The sequence below is a fragment of the Heterodontus francisci genome, chromosome 16, assembly GCF_036365525.1.
Source record: "Heterodontus francisci isolate sHetFra1 chromosome 16, sHetFra1.hap1, whole genome shotgun sequence".
Taxonomy (NCBI): domain Eukaryota; kingdom Metazoa; phylum Chordata; class Chondrichthyes; order Heterodontiformes; family Heterodontidae; genus Heterodontus; species Heterodontus francisci.
Genome location: NC_090386.1, coordinates 92,487,376 through 92,504,978, shown reverse-complemented (window position 1 = coordinate 92,504,978; position 17,603 = coordinate 92,487,376). Strand labels below are relative to the sequence as shown.

At 45.1% G+C, this 17,603-nt stretch overlaps 1 protein-coding gene across 2 annotated transcripts in view; it reads right to left on the bottom strand.

The window, feature by feature from the left end:
- Positions 1-11,140: 11,140 nt before the first annotated feature.
- The window catches only part of uqcc1 (ubiquinol-cytochrome c reductase complex assembly factor 1), a 117,857-nt gene continuing 111,394 nt past the window's right edge, over positions 11,141-17,603 (bottom strand). For both annotated transcript variants that reach the window (XM_068048635.1, XM_068048636.1), the window contains one exon: positions 11,141-13,057. In XM_068048635.1, coding sequence (XP_067904736.1) covers positions 12,923-13,057 — 135 coding nt within the window. In that variant the 3' untranslated portion in view covers positions 11,141-12,922. The remainder of the gene's footprint in view (positions 13,058-17,603) is intronic.

Below are 17,603 nucleotides of genomic sequence, written 5' to 3'. Positions count from 1 at the left end.
TGTTGGGTGTCTTGCAAAGCATTAAGGTAGATAAGTCCCCAGGGCCTGATGGGATCTACCCTAGAATATTGAGGGAGGCAAGGGAAGAAATTGCTGGGGCCTTGACAGAAATCTTTGCATCCTCATTGGCTACAGGTGAGGTCCCAGAGGACTAGAGAATAGCCAATGTTGTTCCTTTGTTTAAGAAGGGTGGCAAGGATAATCCAGGAAATTATAGGCCGGTGAGCTTTACGTCAGTGGTAGGGAAACTATTAGAGAGGATTATTCGGGACAGGATTTACTCCCATTTGGAAACAAACAAACTTATTAGCGAGAGACAGCATGGTTTTGTGAAGGGGATCTCGTGTCTTACTAATTTGATTGCGTTTTTTGAGGAAGTGACGAAGATGATTGATGAAGGAAGGGCAGTGGATGTTATCTGTATGGACTTTAGTAAAGCCTTTGACAAGGTCCCGCAAGGCAGACTGGTACAAAAGGTGAAGTCACACGGGATCAGAGGTGAGCTGGCAAGATGGATACAAAACTGGCTCGGTCATAGAAGACAGAGGGTATCAGTGGATGGGTGTTTTTCTGAATGGTGGGATGTGACTAGTGGTGTTCTGCAGGGATCAGTGCTGGGACCTTTGCTGTTTGCAGTATATATAAATGATTTGGAGGAAAATGTAGCTGGTCTGATTAGTAAGTTTGCGGACGACACAAAGGTTGGTGGAGTTGCGGATAATGATGAGGATTGTAAGAAGATACAGCAGGATATAGATCGGTTGGAGACTTGGGCGGAGAAATGGCAGATGGAGTTTAATCCGGACAAATGTGAGGTAATGCATTTTGGAATGTCTAATGCAGGTGGGAAGTATACAGTAAATGGCAGAACCCTTAGGAGTATTGACAGGCAGAGAGATCTGGGCGTACAGGTCCACAGGTCACTGAAAGTGGCAACGCAGGTGGATAAGGTAGTCAAGAAGGCATACGGCAAGCTTGCCTTCATCGGTTGGGGCATAGAGTATAAAAATTGGCAAGTCATGTTGCAGCTGTACTGAACCTTAGTTAGGCCACACTTAGAATATTGCGTGCAATTCTGGGCGCCACACTACCAGAAAGATGTGGAGGCTTTGGAGAGGGCACAGAGGAGGTTTACCAGGATGTTGCCTGGTCTGGAGGGCATTAGCTATGAGGAGAGATTGGAAAAACTCGGATTGTTTTCACTGGAACGACGGAGGTGGAGGGGCAGCATGATAGAGGTTTACAGAGTTATGAGCGGCATGGACAGAGTGGATAGTCAGAAGCTTTTTCCCAGGGTGGAAGAGTCAGTTACTGGGGACATAGGTTTAAGGTGCGAGGGGCAAAGCTTAGAGGGGATGTGCGAGGCAAGTTTTTTACACAGAGGGTGGTGAGTGCCTGGAACTTGCTGCCAGGGGAGGTGGTGGATCCAGATACGATAGCGACGTTTAAGAGACATCTTGACAAATACATGAATAGGAAGGGAATAGAGGGATATGGGCCCCGGAAGTGCAGAAGGTGTTAGTTTAGGCAGGCATCAAGATCGGCGCAGGCTTGGAGGGCCGAATGGCCTGTTCCTGTGCTGTACTGTTCTTTGTTCTCTTGTCCATCCCTCCAATCGTTTGCTGCACCATTGGTGACCATGCCTTCAGCTCCTTGGCCCTAAGCTCTGGAATTCCCTCCCTAAACCTCTCCACCTCCCTTTCCTCCTTTTATAGATAGTTTAGTGGCACTGAATTGGGTCAAGAAGCATATTTTTGCCCTCTTCTCAATTTCAAAACATTTCAGTGTCAACAGAATAGTTTGTTTTACTTAGTTGATTAAATCTAGTGCCGTCACATCAAATACAGAGTTCATTTTTACCAAACAATGAGTTAACTGTTTGAGGGAAGTGGGACGTCTCCAATCCTTTTACTAAAATGTTTAAACCCATTAAAAATGCTGTGGATTTAGGGAAGCCCACTAGCCCCTTCTACTGGCAGAAACCATGTAATTCATCATTTATGATTAGGAATATTTTGCTGATGATTTATCAGTTTTAGGTATTATCTTAATCCAAAACCCTTTTCCCTCCCGTAGGTAAAAGTCAGAGTGCAGACAAATAACATTTTCAATTTCCCTGGGGAAGTGGAACAAAATTGTAATTAAAAAAAGACATAGATTTAAAATTATTGGCAAAAGATCTAGAGAGGGGATGAGGAGACATTTTCATTCAACAGAGTTGTCAGGATCTGAAATTGTCTACTTGAAAAGGTGATGGAAGCTGATTGCATAAATATTTTTAAGGGGGTGTGGACAGGTACTTGAGGAGGAGGAACCTACACAGGTTTACGGACGAAAAGCCTCCTTCTGTGCTGTAAATTTCTACAATTCTAGGAATCCAAAGACATTTTTCGAGAATGATACAGTCGATTTCTACCATATTGGAAAATGACTTCTTTCTGAAATGGTGAAGCATAAGGTATCTGTTCTCGGACAGGTTGCTCGATGGAGTTTGCAGCACAGAAGGACCGACAACTGGAGTAGTGCGTTTTTGTGCTCAGCACAAGATAAGGGCAGTACTAAGGGAGTGTCGCACTGTTGGAGGTGCTGTTTTTTGATGAGACATTGAACAGAGGCCCCTCTGAGTCAGCCCTCTCAGGTGGGTGATAAAGATCCCATGGTTACTCTTTTTAAAAAACAGGGCAGTTCTCCCCAGTGCCCTGGCCAATATTTAGCCCTTCATCAACATTTTACTAAAAAAAGTGATCTGGCTATTATCACATTGCTGTTTGTGGGAGCTTGCTGTGCAAAATTAATTTTGGATTTTTTTCAACAATATCTGTTTTAATTAAAAAAATTAATATTCTTTTGATAGAGTTAATTTTTCATTGTGGAAGATCATGGTGGGAGGCAGTAAAATGCACTTCATACCAGCTAATCTACGCCCCACAAAATGTAACAAAAGCACTCAAAAATGGAAGGTGCATATTTCAAGAGGTAATCAACTTTATTGTCCAAGCAAGATTGTCAACAATTTGAAATCAGTCATAAACTCCATGTAACTGATATACTATGGTGTTCTTATGGGATGATTAGTTCGGAATGTAAACACTGTAATCAGGAATCAATAATATATTTACATAATACACAAGGGGTTTTTTTTGACTGTAAATTGCTTTGGGATGTCCTGAGGTCATAAAAGGTGGGATAGAAATGCAAGTTATTTCTTAGTCAAACAAGTATGACACCTAAAGTGTACATCTACTGTCATTTAAAGTAACCCACTCACATTGCTCTGTAAACATGTCTGATACCTACATTGGTGCAATTCACCCAAACTCATGCATTTTCACAGCAGCACCTGCCAAGGGACAGAAATCTGTCTGCCTTCATTACTGTGGTAATAACAGACACTGCTAGAAATGAACAAGTCAGTGAATATCTTATAAAATAAAACTTGCATTTATATATCCTCCCTTAAGATGCTCTTTGACCAAGATTTTGGTCATCTGTCCTCATGTGGCTCAGTGTCAAATTTTATTTTATTTTATTTATTTATTTAGAGATACAGCACTGAAACAGGCCCTTCAGCCCACTGAGTCTGTGCTGACCATCAACCACCCATATATACTAACCCTACATTAATCCCATTACCCTCTCACATCCCCACCTTCCCTCAATTCCCCTACCACCTACCTATACTAGGGGCAATTTATAATGGCCAATTTACCTATCAACCTGCAAGTCTTTGGCTATGGGAGGAAACCGGAGCACCCGGCGAAAACCCACACAGTCACAGGGAGAACTTGCAAACTCCGCACAGGCAGTACCCAGAATCAAACCCAGGTCACTGTAATACCTAGAGGAAGGTTCTGTAAGTAGTTTCCTCTGTACTATATATACTTATTGAGCTGTTAATAAACCTGTTAGAGATCGTCAGCATAATTAGACTCCACGCATCTCTTTTATGTTGCATCAGACAACTTAAAGAACTCATTGCAAGATGGCAGCTGTGGTGAAAAGACAAAGTCTAAGTTGAAGACCATGGGTAAAGCAGCTGTGAAAATGATCCTTCCTACAGCCATTACAGAGAAAGTTCAAAAGAAATACTGGCCCAAAATGTGGAAAGAAGAAAGGACTTACCCCCAGCTGTAGAAGACAGAGAACAGACGACAGGCTGCAAATAAATTCCTGCGATTGGGTGAGTCATTGTGCCGACGGTTGAGGGATCCTGGTTTTAAAAAAACAAGGTTTGAAGTGCTTAAAAGATTAGTTTTTTTTCTCAAAGGCTCCGTGGGAGAGAAAAATAAAATGGGGATAACTTGATTCCTCTCCCAGGCTGATCGAGGTCGGTGCCATTACAGGAGGCGTCTGATAGCAAAAGCGCAGGAAAACCCCGAACACTGCAGAGTCTCCATTCATGCAACCAACGTTAAAAATAATAATCATTAAACCACTCGAGTGTGAAGAACATAAACAAACTCTAGCAAAAAAAGCAACTGAACTGCCTATTGAACAACTGTGCAAACAGACAAGTTCAAATGCTGCAAGCAAAATAAACAGAGAGCACTGCAATACACCTGCCTCTGCTCAAAGCAGCCAGTCTAAATAACAGTTTCATAAAGGGGAAACAGAGCAGAGTCATAGAACAAGTCTTAAAGCAAGTTTTAAGCAAAAGAAGAGCAGAAATATGGATATCAAATTTCCCAGCATGAACTGGAAAGCCATTGATATCCTATCCGAGTTCAAACTTTTTAAACAAAGAATGTAATTATGCTTCACAGACCTTTTTTTCTTTTTTCTTTTGGGCATCCTTATCTCGAGAGACAATGGATACGCACCTGGAGGTGGTCAGTGGTTTGTGAAGCAGTGCCTGGAGTGGCTATAAAGGCCAATTCTAGAGTGACAGGCTCTTCCACAGGTGCTGCAGAGAAATTTGTTTGTCGGGGCTGCTGCACAGTTGGCTCTCCCCTTGCGCCTCTGTCTTTTTTCCTGCCAACTACTAAGTCTCTTTGACTCGCCACATTTTAGCCCTGTCTTTATGGCTGCCCGCCAGCTCTGGCGAATGCTGGCAACTGACTCCCATGACTTGTGATCAATGTCACAGGATTTCATGTCGCGTTTGCAGACGTCTTTAAAGCGGAGACATGGACGGCCGGTGGGTCTGATACCAGTGGCGAGCTCACTGTACAATGTGTCTTTGGGGATCCTGCCATCTTCCATGCGGCTCACATGGCCAAGCCATCTCAAGTGCCGCTGACTCAGTAGTGTGTACAAGCTGGGGATGTAGATTGTAGAACCAGAGAAGCAAGCTCTAAAAATATTGATAGCAGTTGGAAATGAGGGATTATACAGAATCTATACTTCTGGATTATCTGAAGCGGACCAGAAAGATCCTGCAAAGATATTTATTTTATTTAGAGATACGGCACTGAAACAGGCCCTTCGGCCCACCGAGTCTGTGCTGACCAACAACCACCCATTTATACTAATCCTACAGTAATCCCACATTCTCCTACCACCTACCTACACTCGGGGCAATTTACAATGGCCAATTTACCTAAAAACTTGCAAGTCTTTGGCTATGGGAGGAAACGGGAGCACCCGGTGGAAACCCATGCGGTCACAGGGAGAACTTGCAAACTCCGCACAGGTAGTACCCAGAATCGAACACGGGTTGCTGGAGCTGTGAGGCTGAAGTGCTAACCACTGCACCACTGTGCCACTCTTATGGAAAGGGTTAAAAGATCAGCTCCATTTAAGAGTGAATTTTTGAATTCACTGCCTGGAATTGATGTTCTACCGGCAACAGCCACAAGAATCAATAGATCAGTTTGTCAGTAGATGCCATAGTAATGCGATTTTTCAGAAACTGAGCTGTCGGAGTGGCTAATGGAGCTGGTGATTGTCTCGACATCTATTGAAGCATTTCAGAAAGACCTCTTGGGGAACAAAGCAGGTCACAGCATTGATGCGCTGCTAGAAGATGGCAGGAAATATGAAGCCATTGTAGCTGGACAACAGCATCTGCGAGCACTTGTGCAGCCAACAGTATCGGCACCATAACCTGGTCGCAAAAAGCAAAGCAAGCTGTGTGGTAAGTGTGAACTGTGAAGCTGTCCTGCATTTTCAAGATCTGTGCAAGGCATGTGCTGCAAAAGGACACCGGGCCCGCCTATTCAAGAATTGGCTCCAAAGATGCAGCCAGGAGTCACAGTAGGACACAGGCAAACAGAAGGCCGGAGCAACAACAGCAGCAAGGAGAGCTCCAGAGACCTGCGTAAACGCAAGCTGATACATGAAGTCCACAGCGAAACAGACCTGAGACAAGACCCAGAGCGAAGCCATTCTCAGCCAGAAGACAAGCAGGCGTTTCACATTGTGAACATGACACATTATGTTGATGAAGTCAAACAACTGGAAGCTTTTGCCACTATTAACATCATGTGCCCAAACAAAGCTAGCAAACATACACTCAGGACTAATATTGACACCGGAGAGAGTGCAGACATCCTACCAGTCCAAATCATGAAGGATATGTATCAGAGTCATTGGAAATTAATGATACAACTGATAACTGCAAAGTTATCTGCATACAATGGGTCACCCATCCCTTGTAGTGGCACACTAACAATGCAATACAGCTATGGCAAGTCGGCATGGAACCCACAAATAATTTACCTGGTAGACATGGGCGGACCAGCAGTGGCAGGACTACCAGTGTGTAAGGACCTCAACATTGCAACCATCCACAGGGTCACCAAGGTACCCACTACAGCAGAAGAGACCGAGGGTACCCGCATTGAGTCAGTTCAGGGCTAACAACAAATGCACCCAGACAGGTTCAACACCATAGGAGACTTCAAAGGTGATGCCGTACTGCACCTTAGAGAGGATGCACTCCATGTGTCCAGCCCCTGATGTCTGAGGTTGAGTCACAGTTCTTCCAGAATCTCAGTGGTTCTGGTTTGGAGAGTATCAGCCCCTTCTCACAGATGCCACACCGAGGGAATGAAGATCCAAATTCAGAGGGTGAAAGTTCTTTGTCAACAGGCAGTGTTTCCTCGCGCTCCAGCGCTTCGGAAGAAGCAAAGGCTGGCATTGGGGAGCATTGCCAAGGAGAAATTTCAAAGGACCAGAACCCCCTTGCAGACTCTGGCCAGCATCAAACGACGCAGTCTGGAAACCCAACAACCGCACAACAATGCTATGCCCTCACCTCTGCTTTCCAGAGAATTGCCAGCACCAAAAAGAGCCAGAATGGACAGGTACCTCCATACGGCCAAGTACTCCACCCCAACAAGTCTTTGACCCTGAGCCACAGGTCTTCAGACACAGAGGATGAGGAGAGGCAAAGGACACGCAATGTCCTGAAGAGGCAGAGGAGGAATGAGTTGAAGAATTGTCTATTGGCTCTTCGAGTTAAGGTGCCAGAACTTTCCAACAGTAACAAGGCCTCAAAAGTGGTCACTTGAGAAAATCAACAGAGTATATTAGCAGGCTGAAGGCAGAGCATCAGAAACTGAATGCAGAGAGAGAGGAACTTCAGAAAAGAAAAAGCAACGGATGAGACACAGATTCCCTGAGCAAGAGTTGTCAAATCACCAAAATATGTGGACTTTTAAGCCTCTGCACTTGTAAATTTCACAATCCCTACTCTTTTACCTGTAAATTTTATAATCTCTATCCCGTATAACTAATTTTGATGTTATCTAATTTTATATGTTTTTACTTTCAGCATACGAGACTTATCTTTGGAAACAAAGGGGATGTTGTATGATCGCCTTAAGAGTGAAGTTCCTTTCAAGATCTCTGTATGCTAATGAGCTAAGTAGCAGGATGTAGTCATGTGACACAAGCCAGGGTCACTCTACAACTGTGACACTGTGAGGAAGGTTCTGTAAATAGTTTTCTCTGTACTGTATATACTTGTTTAGCTGTTAAAAGCTGTTAATAAACCTGTTAGATATCTGCAGCATAACTCCACGCATCTCATTTATGTTGCAACAGACAACATAAAGAACTCATTACACCTTCTGACCCCGATGTGTGAATGCTTGTAATGGAGCCAAGGTAACACTGCCTGCACTGGATACTCCCACCAGTAAGGGACACTGGATGAGTTTCGATAAAGGGTTACACCCACAATGTTTCTGTTTAAGATGGTGACTGGCCAGCAGTGCATACCCAACATGTTTTTCATTTGTTACGACCAGGTGAGGCAGGAGTCTAGGGCTCCCCTCTCAGCCTTTTCCTGGTTTGGCCGTAACAGGGTTTAATTTTTAAAAACAGTGTTTTTAGCTTCCCCTGTGAGTCCCTGCTCACTGCTCTCTAATTACAAAGAAATCAACCAGGCAGGTTTTCACAGATTTAAACAAGAAAGGTGTAAGTTTACTAACCTTAACACTCTAATTCAGATAAAACTACTAAAAATACATGACGTGACCATGCTAACATGCATACGCGATAAACACCCATGCAAATAGAGACAGAGGAGGAGAAAGAAGGGGAAAGGTTCGAAGTAATAGCTGGAGTTCAGTTCCTGGTTTTAGCTTGGATGTAAAGTCTTTGATTGAAGTTAAGTCTTGCAGTTCTCGTTGGGGTCAGTGCACACTTTCAAAGTTGTTTTGCTGCTCTTCTGTCTTGAGGCTTAAGTTACTTCCGTGGGTCCCTGGAACTTTGCGTGAGAGACAGAGAGATGCTCTCTTCTTGAAGTTCAGTTGCAGTCTCTTCTCAAACTGTTCTGTATCAGGCACAATTCAAAAAAGCCCCCAGGTTGGCCACCAGTGATGTGACTAGCTCCTTGTTTATAGCAGCCTTGCCTGTGAGATTTGTGGATTCCTCCAAGTTTACCAGACACTCTCAGTTGCGGGGGGGGGGGGGGGGGGTGGTTGGTGGTGGTGGAATGCTGGCTCAATGACTCTCAATGTCTCTTGATCATCACTGCTGACAAAATACATCTGGCTAATTGAATCAGGGAGGCACTCCCATTGTCTCTTCATGCAACTGTCTTTTAGAATGCAAATGTGCAGCCATGTTTTCAGCCACTGTTGTGGTCTTTTTAAATAAGTTATTTCAATGTCCAGTAACAGTTCAAAAATAATGTTCCATATGATGAAATTAATATGTCGCATTTTGGCAGGTCTGGTTTCCATCACACATTGCATATATCTGGCATTTGCAGTCTTGCATTGCATCATTTACAGAATGATTCTCATTACTGCACATACTATTCCAATCAGTTAGTCAACAAACATGTCTGCCTCATATAACGAGTTATTTTCGGAGTTCAGTGACTTATATCAGCAACCATGGCAGCTAGTTCATTTCCTCGCTCCCGTGCACCATCATCCCTTTTGTCATTTAATCACACTTGTCCTCCACCCTCTCACAGATCTTCACCTTTTTTCTTTTCCTTCCCCTTCCACTTTTTCTCTGGCTCTGCACTGTATCTCAAGGGGGCTGCAATACAAAGGGGTGGAAGTTATGCTAAAGTTGTGCAGAGCTCTGGTCAGATCCCACCTGGAACAGTGTGTCAGTTCTGGGCACTGCAACTTAGGAAGGATATATTGGTCCTGGAGGGTGTGTAGTGCTGATTCACAGAATGATACTGGGACTAGAAGGGTTTAATTATGAGGACAGGTTGCATAGACAGGTTGTATTTCCTTGAATAAAGAAAATTAGGAGGTGATCTAATTGAGGTGTTTAAGATAATCAAATAATTTGACAGCATAGATAGAAAGAATTTTTTTCCTCTGGTGGAGGGAGTCCAGAATAGGGGGACATAACCTTGCAATGAGAACTAGGCAGTTCAGGGGTGATGTCAGGAAGCACTTCTTCACACAAGGTGTAATGGAAATCTGGAACTCTCTCCCCCAAAAAGCTGTTGAAGCTGAGGGTCAATTGAAAATTTCAAAACCGAGATTGATAGTTATGCAAGTGTATTAAGGATTATGGAATCAAGATGGGTTGACAGAATTAAGTTACAGATTAGTCATGATCAAATTGAATGGTGGAACAGACTTGAGGGCCTGAATGGCCGCCTCTAGTTCCTATGCTTAAAAACTGGTAACTTCTTCCAGCGAAAAGTAATCAACCTGAAACATTAACTGTTTCTCTCTCCATAGATGGTGCCAGACTTGCTGTGTATTTCCAGCACTTTGTTTTTGGTTCAGATTTCCAGCATCCACAGCATTTTGCTTTCATTTTATTGGTAGTATTGTTGAATAAGCAAGTGTTGACAAGTCCATCAGCATAACTGTGTTTTCTCCTCTGAATTGTGCTATGAAAGATACATTACATTATACAAATTCACTGGTCACATGCAGTAGCGTAGCTCAGGATTAGTAAAGACTTGCATTTATATATAGCACCTTTCATGACCACAGGACATCCCAAAGTGCTTTACAACTTTTAAAGTGGTCACTGCTGTAATGTAAGACATTCAGCAGCTAATTTGTGCACAGCAAGCTCCCACAAACAGCAATGTGATAAGCAGATTATCTGCTTTTAGTGATTTTGGTTAAGGGACAAATATTGGCCAGGATAGAGAGCAGAACTCCCCTCTCTTTGAAATTGTGCCAAGGGATCTTTTATGTTCACCTGAAAGGGCAGAAAGGGCCTTGGTTTAGTGTCTCGTCAGAAAGACGGCACCTCCAACAATGCAGCACCCCCTCAGTACTGCACCATGAGCATCAGCCTGGACAATGTAGTCAAGTCTGGAGCGGGGGCTGCTGAACGTCTGGACTCGTGAGAGACTCTGAGCCAGGGCTGACATCTAGTAGTAGGAGTAAGAGGTCAGATATTTAAAAAAAATAAAATTTCAAATCTGGCTGCTAAAGGCTTTTTTTTAAAAACTTGGCTTTTTAAAAATTCATGGGATGTGGGCATCACTGACAAGGCCAGCATTGATTGCCCTTGAGAAAGTAGTGGTGAGCTGCCTTCTTAAACTGCTGCAGTCCATCTGGTGTCGTTAGGAAGGGAGTTCCAGGATTTTGACCCAGAGACTGTGAAGGAACGGTGATATAGTTCCAAGTCAGGATGGTGTGTGGCTTGCAGGGGAACTTGCAGGTGGTGGTGTTCTCATGCATCTGCTGCCCTTGTCCTGCTAGGTGCCAATGTAGAGTGAGGTGCAGAGACTGACAAACGTAGAGTGCAGAAGTTCACAGTCAGTTATACAACTTTAATTGGCACAGGGTACAGTACAAATTGCAAATGTGAATTTAAAATGTGAACTGAACATTTATACTTTAACACAATATTACAGGATATCAAACTGTAATGAAATCCTGACAGGAATTACAATCTTTCCAACTGAATTGTTTAAAGAATTTGATAGGAGTTAAAATATATATATTTTTTAAATATATAGGCTTGATAGTCAGGAAAGAAACATTCCCTGACAAACTCAGTATAGGTTCGAGCCTGTGACGTTATCATCTTGGTTCAGTTACATCAATGGGCCATCAGTGTATCCTTTACTATCAGTTCAGAGAGATTCACTCCTCCTGCACTATGAATTTAAAGTGGATAAAGTATTGGAAAACAGTGAGACAGCAAGAATACAGGCTATGCTTCGCAAGCATGAACTGAGGGACAAACAGCAAACAGACAACAATTAGAATGCAGTATACCAAGCAAGGAGTTCGGACACTGTAAACCACAAGCTCAAGGCCTGAAAGACTTGAAATCTGAGCCACTCATAGTCTGAAGCTTGAAGTCAGTCCCAAGTATTTTCCAATGTATACACTGAAACTCTGTGGGGGGTGGGGGGTACATTTAATTCAGCTTCAGGCTCCTTTGCTTAATGACACTGGCTTCCCATTGTGCATTTCTATAGTGCCTTTCGTGACCTCATGACATCCTAAATTGCTTAACAGCCAATGAAGTACTTTTGGAATGTAACCAGTGTTATAAGGTGACTATGATACCAGGGAAGGAGAGCGCACACTGAATGATTGTTGCCTTCAATGCGCCATTGCTGTAAATCAAGGCCAATTGATTGCAAAATCCTGTAGCCATTGTACAACAGGTCAACATATCGATCCTGTGACTGGGGAGGGGGGACAGTTGAGAAATAAAACATTATTGGCCTGTCTGCTGAGTAAAACAAGTGTTGCATTCTTGCACACATGCCCCTTTTGACTTTATTCTTTCTGGGATTTAAGATTCCACGGCTGTGCAAGGAAAAGTGTACAAACTACAGGACAACACCACCAGTGTGGTGTATTAATACTCTTTGTTCAATAGGCATCGGAAGCCACTTGTCTCACTCCAGAACTGTCCACCTCAAATTGATGTTTGCGGTGCACACATTTCTAGAACATATTTGAACTTAGGGCGAATTAGATTTAATAAAAAAACACTGCGGCCAATTCTATGGAAAACTATTAACTGTAAGAGAGATTTTACGTCAGCCCAAGTGCCAATGACTATCCGCAGTTACCTGGAAACCTGCTAGGTGTGCTGCCTCTAAAGTCTAGCTGCTGTGATGCCCAGAGGTCATGTGCAGTTTTATTGGCTAAATGTGTCTAAAATACTGCAAACGCTGCCCAAAGACTTTATGGACGATCCCTTCAGTTAACCCACTAATATCACAGAAAACCACAGAAATGAACCCATTGCCCTCAAGGCTGGGAAGTAAACTACTTCTGCTTAGACCTATATGTAGGTTGACCTGAAATTGGGAAAAGTAGAAAGATATGGAGAACATTACCACCAAGGCAAACTGAACCCAAGATTCCATTCCTTACAAAATGTGAAAGTGAGGGGGCAAGTGGTGGAACAAACAAAAAAAAAAAATAAATACAATGCTTTTAAAACAGGATCCATAAAGATCTTGAGATATCCTGCTCAAAATGTGTGATTGTCATCGAACGCTTCTGTGCCCCTGACTGGGTGCATATCTGGGAACTGTGGCTCAGGCTGCAGGTCTGGTCTTTGCTCAAAGCCCCTCGTCATTGTACGCTGGGGAGATGGGCTTCAAAATACTTTGTGGGTTGTCCTCTAACAGCGGTCGCCACTTCACTTCTCCAGTCAGCAGCAAGTCGTCCCCGCTCAATGAATCCAGGTACTGGATCTGAATGGAAAAAGACAGAACTCCAATCAAAGCAAAACCCAATACTCATACTCCTTACCAATGGAAGAATACGTGAAGCAGCACATAGTCACTGATTGCTCCAGACTCTCTCCACTCTGCAGGAAAGTCCTATTGCAAGCCTTGGAATTGTTCCCGTCCAAAAAACCCTCTCAATTAGGAGGGGTTTTGATAGTTTCTCCCCATCTATTCTGTTTCCAGTGACAACGGGGTCAGTTTTAGAGAAGCAGAAGAACCAGAGTGGGGAGATGAGCAGAAATCTTTTTACACCGTGGGTTGCTGTAATCTGGAATGCACTGCATGAAAGGGCAGTGGAAGCAGATTAGATTAAGATAAGATTAGATTAGATAAAGGGCAGTGGAAGCAGATTAGCAGATTCAATAGTAACTTTCAAAAGGGAATTGGATAAATACAGGAAAAGGGAAATCTTGCAGGGCTACGGGGAAAGAGCAGGAGGCAGTGGGCGGGGGGTGGGGGACTAATCGACTGCACTTTTAGAACTGGCTCAGGCACACTGGGTTGAATACCTTCATTCTGTGCTGCGTTATTCAAATTCTTTGTCTCTACCAATTATCCAGATAGGATGCAATATCGTCCAGATTATTTAGGTTAATGTCTACAATTTCCTGTGTTCTTATACTATTTTTGGACGTTAAGGATATTTGGACATTTTGAACTCGCTGCCCACAAGTGGAAGTGGAGACAATGACTTCAAGAGGAAGTTGGATGGTCACCTGAGAAAAATAGACTTGCAGGGCTACAGGGATCGAGCTGGGGAGTGGGACTGACAGCATAGCTCCATGGAGAGCGTATGGACTCAATGGGCCGAATGGCCTCCTCCTGTGCCGAAAATGACTATGACTCTAAGGGAAACTAGGGGAACAGAGACAGGGTGGGAAAGTGGAGTTGAGGCAGATGATCAGCCATGATCTTAATGAATGGTAGAGCAGACTTGAAGGTCCGAATGGCCTACTCCTACTTCTTATGTTTAATGCTCTTTAGTTAAAGCTTCTCAAGATTCTTCTTGGATAAAAGCCCCTGACAATTTATTGGATTTTCCCAGAAAAGCAGCGACTGTCCCAGTGTTACATCACATTGGATGAGTCCAATAACCTGGCCTCAGTCATTCTCCTTGTGGTGAATGAACCTGTGCCTAAAAATGTTTGTCCAAAACATGCTCTGCTTTATAGCTTTTTTCCCCTATTCTGCAGGGTTATGACGTGAAAAGCAGCTGCAGAAGAAACCCTGGTGGATGAGTTGGTGGAAGTGATCAAGGTTGGCAGCTGCAGTGACAGAGCCAGCACTGGCAAAAGGTCAATGGGTTGAATGAGCCACTTCTGGACTGAAATTCCTATGATTCTAACAGGTGAAAAATGCTGGAAATATGCAGGGCAGGCAGCATGAAAAAGATGGGTTCATGTTAACATTTCAGATGGAAACATCAGTTGTCAAATAGATACACACCATCATTTTCTACAGTGCAGTAAAAGCTGTTATTGCAGTACTTATACTTTCAAACTAAAGCCAATTCTAAGCATCTATGTGTAAATACAGGAATTTCAAACTTTCCAGAATTCAAAACCATCAACTGAAGCCAGTTGGCTGATTATCCTGCAACGAGTGGATCACATCCTGACTCCCGAAAGTCTCTCCACATATACAAGGCACAGGTCAGATGGAATATCCCCCACTTCTCCAGATGAGTGCAGCTCCAACAACACTCAAGACGTTTGACATCATACAGGAAAAAAAAGACTGCTTTATCACCAGCCAGTTCACCACCTGAAACATTCACTCCCTCCACCATCGACCCACAGTGGCAGCAATGTCTACCAAAGGGCTGTCCAACCTATTTGCGCGGGGGGCCACATTACAATTAGCATCTTACGTAGGGGGCTGGTGAGACAATTTTCCAAAGATAAAGGCTTTAAAAATTTATCTTACTACTAATCAAAACAACAAATGGCATTTTTTTGAAGCAGGAATAAATGAGAAGATTAATTTATTGATTTACTTTCTCATCACTATGTTGGACAGTGATTTAGTGAGACACCTGGCATCTTGTTTGCTTGCACAAGTAGTCAATGTTTGCCCGTACATTTCTTGTAACGATGCAGACTATTCCAGATCGATGTCCATCTGTCATCTTGATCTTTCTCTCTGACCCGTCCCGTGCCGTCCCCCTCACCTCTCCTCCCGTCCCGTGTCCCGTCCCCCTCGCCCTCTCTCCCCAACCCCCACCGTCCCGTCCCCCTTGCCCTCTCTCTCTCTGTCCCTTCTCTCCCCCCCCCCACCCCCTCTGTCCCTTCTCCCCCCACCCCCTCTGTCCAGATGGACTACAGTGGGTCAAGACGGCAGCTCACTAGTACCTTCTCGAGGGCAATTAGGGATGGGGAAATAATGCTGGCCTAACCAGCAGCGCCCACATCCTGAGAATGAATAAAAATTGGAATGCCTCTACTGCTGTCGCAGTGGTCTTAGCGACTTCAGTAGGGACCAAAGATCAACCCTGGCATTCTCCTATTCGCTATGACTCAGCTACTCACCGGATAAATACACTAAACCACTGAATTTACCTCATTAACCTTTTAAATTAAAAAAATTTGGTTAATGTGGAAACCTTATGACAGCAGGAGGCAAACATGTTTAGAGTAGTTTTATTACAGCAAGGTTAAAGCTGTGCAAACTGTTATAGGAAATGGAGTGAGATAGACCAATTCATCCTGAGCTTCCTGCCTTAAAACTCCAGGGGCTTCCTCTTGAAACCAGAAACACAAGTCATCGAACTGAAGCTTCAAACAACAGACACCCAGCAATCTGCAACAGTGAATTGGGACCGGGGCAAACTGGATAACTTTACATCCAGTCTTAAAAACAAAGTAGAGATTACTTTCAGGGGGGACTGTCTGCCCTCTCCAAGTTTCAGGTTTTTTCATCACGCATGTGGAAAAAAAAAGTAACCGACTGGTCACATAAGTTATCAGAACCAGTTATCCTTTCGTCGAGAATTTTATTAAATGAAGTGGGGTTACAGGGACTAAAAGGCTAAATTACGAGGACAGCTTACTTAGACGAGGCTTGTTCCCCACGAGTATGGAAGATTAGGAGGTGAGCCACATGATGTGTTTAAGATGTTTAAAGGATTTGATCGGGTAGTTTCTGGTGGGAGAGTCCAGAGCAAGAGGAGATCACCTTAAAATTAGAGATGGGTTGTTCAATGGTGATGCCAGGAAGAACTTCAAGCAAAAAGGAGCTGGAAATCTGGAACTCTCCTCCCCAAAAAAGCTGTTGAGGCTGGGGTAAGTTGAAAATTTCAAAATTAAGGTTGATAAAAGTTGTTAGGAAAGGATATTAAGGATTATGGAACCAAAGCAGGTAGATGGGGGTTGAGATACAGATCAGCCATGACCTAACTGAACAGTGGAACAGGCTCAAGGGTCTGATGGGTGAGGGGGAGAGAGAGCGAGAGAGAGAGAGAGGGGGAAGAGAGAGAGAGAGAGGGGGGAGAGAGAAAGAGAGAGAGAGGGGGGGAAAAGAGAGAGAGAGAGAGGGGGGGAAGAGAGAGAGAGAGAGAGGGGGGAAAGAGAGAGAGGGGGGGGAAAGAGAGAGGGGGGGGGAAAGAGAGAGAGGGGGGGAAAGAGAGAGAGGGGGGGGAAAGAGAGAGAGGGGGGGGAAAGAGAGAGAGGGGGGGGAAAGAGAGAGAGGGGGGGGAAGAGAGAGAGGGGGGGGAAAGAGAGAGAGGGGGGGGAAAGAGAGAGGGGGGGGGAAGAGAGAGGGGGGGGGAAGAGAGAGAGGGGGGGGAAGAGAGAGAGGGGGGGGAAGAGAGAGAGGGGGGGGAAGAGAGAGGGGGGGGGAAGAGAGAGGGGGGGAAGAGAGAGGGGGGGGGAAGAGAGGGGGGGGGAAGAGAGGGGGGGGGAAGAGAGAGGGGGGGGGGAAGAGAGAGGGGGGGGGAAGAGAGAGGGGGGGGGGAAGAGAGAGGGGGGGGGGAAGAGAGAGGGGGGGGGGAAGAGAGATGGGGGGGGAAGAGAGAGGGGGGGGGAAGAGAGAGGGGGGGGGAAGAGAGAGGGGGGGGGGAAGAGAGAGGGGGGGGGAAGAGAGAGGGGGGGGGAAGAGAGAGGGGGGGGGGAAGAGAGAGGGGGGGGAAGAGAGAGGGGGGGGGGGAAGAGAGAGGGGGGGGGGGAAGAGAGAGGGGGGGGGAAGAGAGAGGGGGGGGGAAGAGAGAGGGGGGGGGAAGAGAGATGGGGGGGGAAGAGAGAGGGGGGGGGGAAGAGAGAGGGGGGGGGGAAGAGAGAGGGGGGGGGAAGAGAGAGGGGGGGGGGGAAGAGATAGGGGGGGAGGAAGAGAGAGGGGGGGGGAAGAGAGAGGGGGGGGGGAAGAGAGAGGGGGGGGGGAAGAGAGAGGGGGGGGGGGAAGAGAGAGGGGGGGGGAAGAGAGAGGGGGGGGGAAGAGAGAGGGGGGGGGAAGAGAGAGGGGGGGGGAAGAGAGAGGGGGGGGAAGAGAGAGGGGGGGAAGAGAGAGGGGGGGGAAG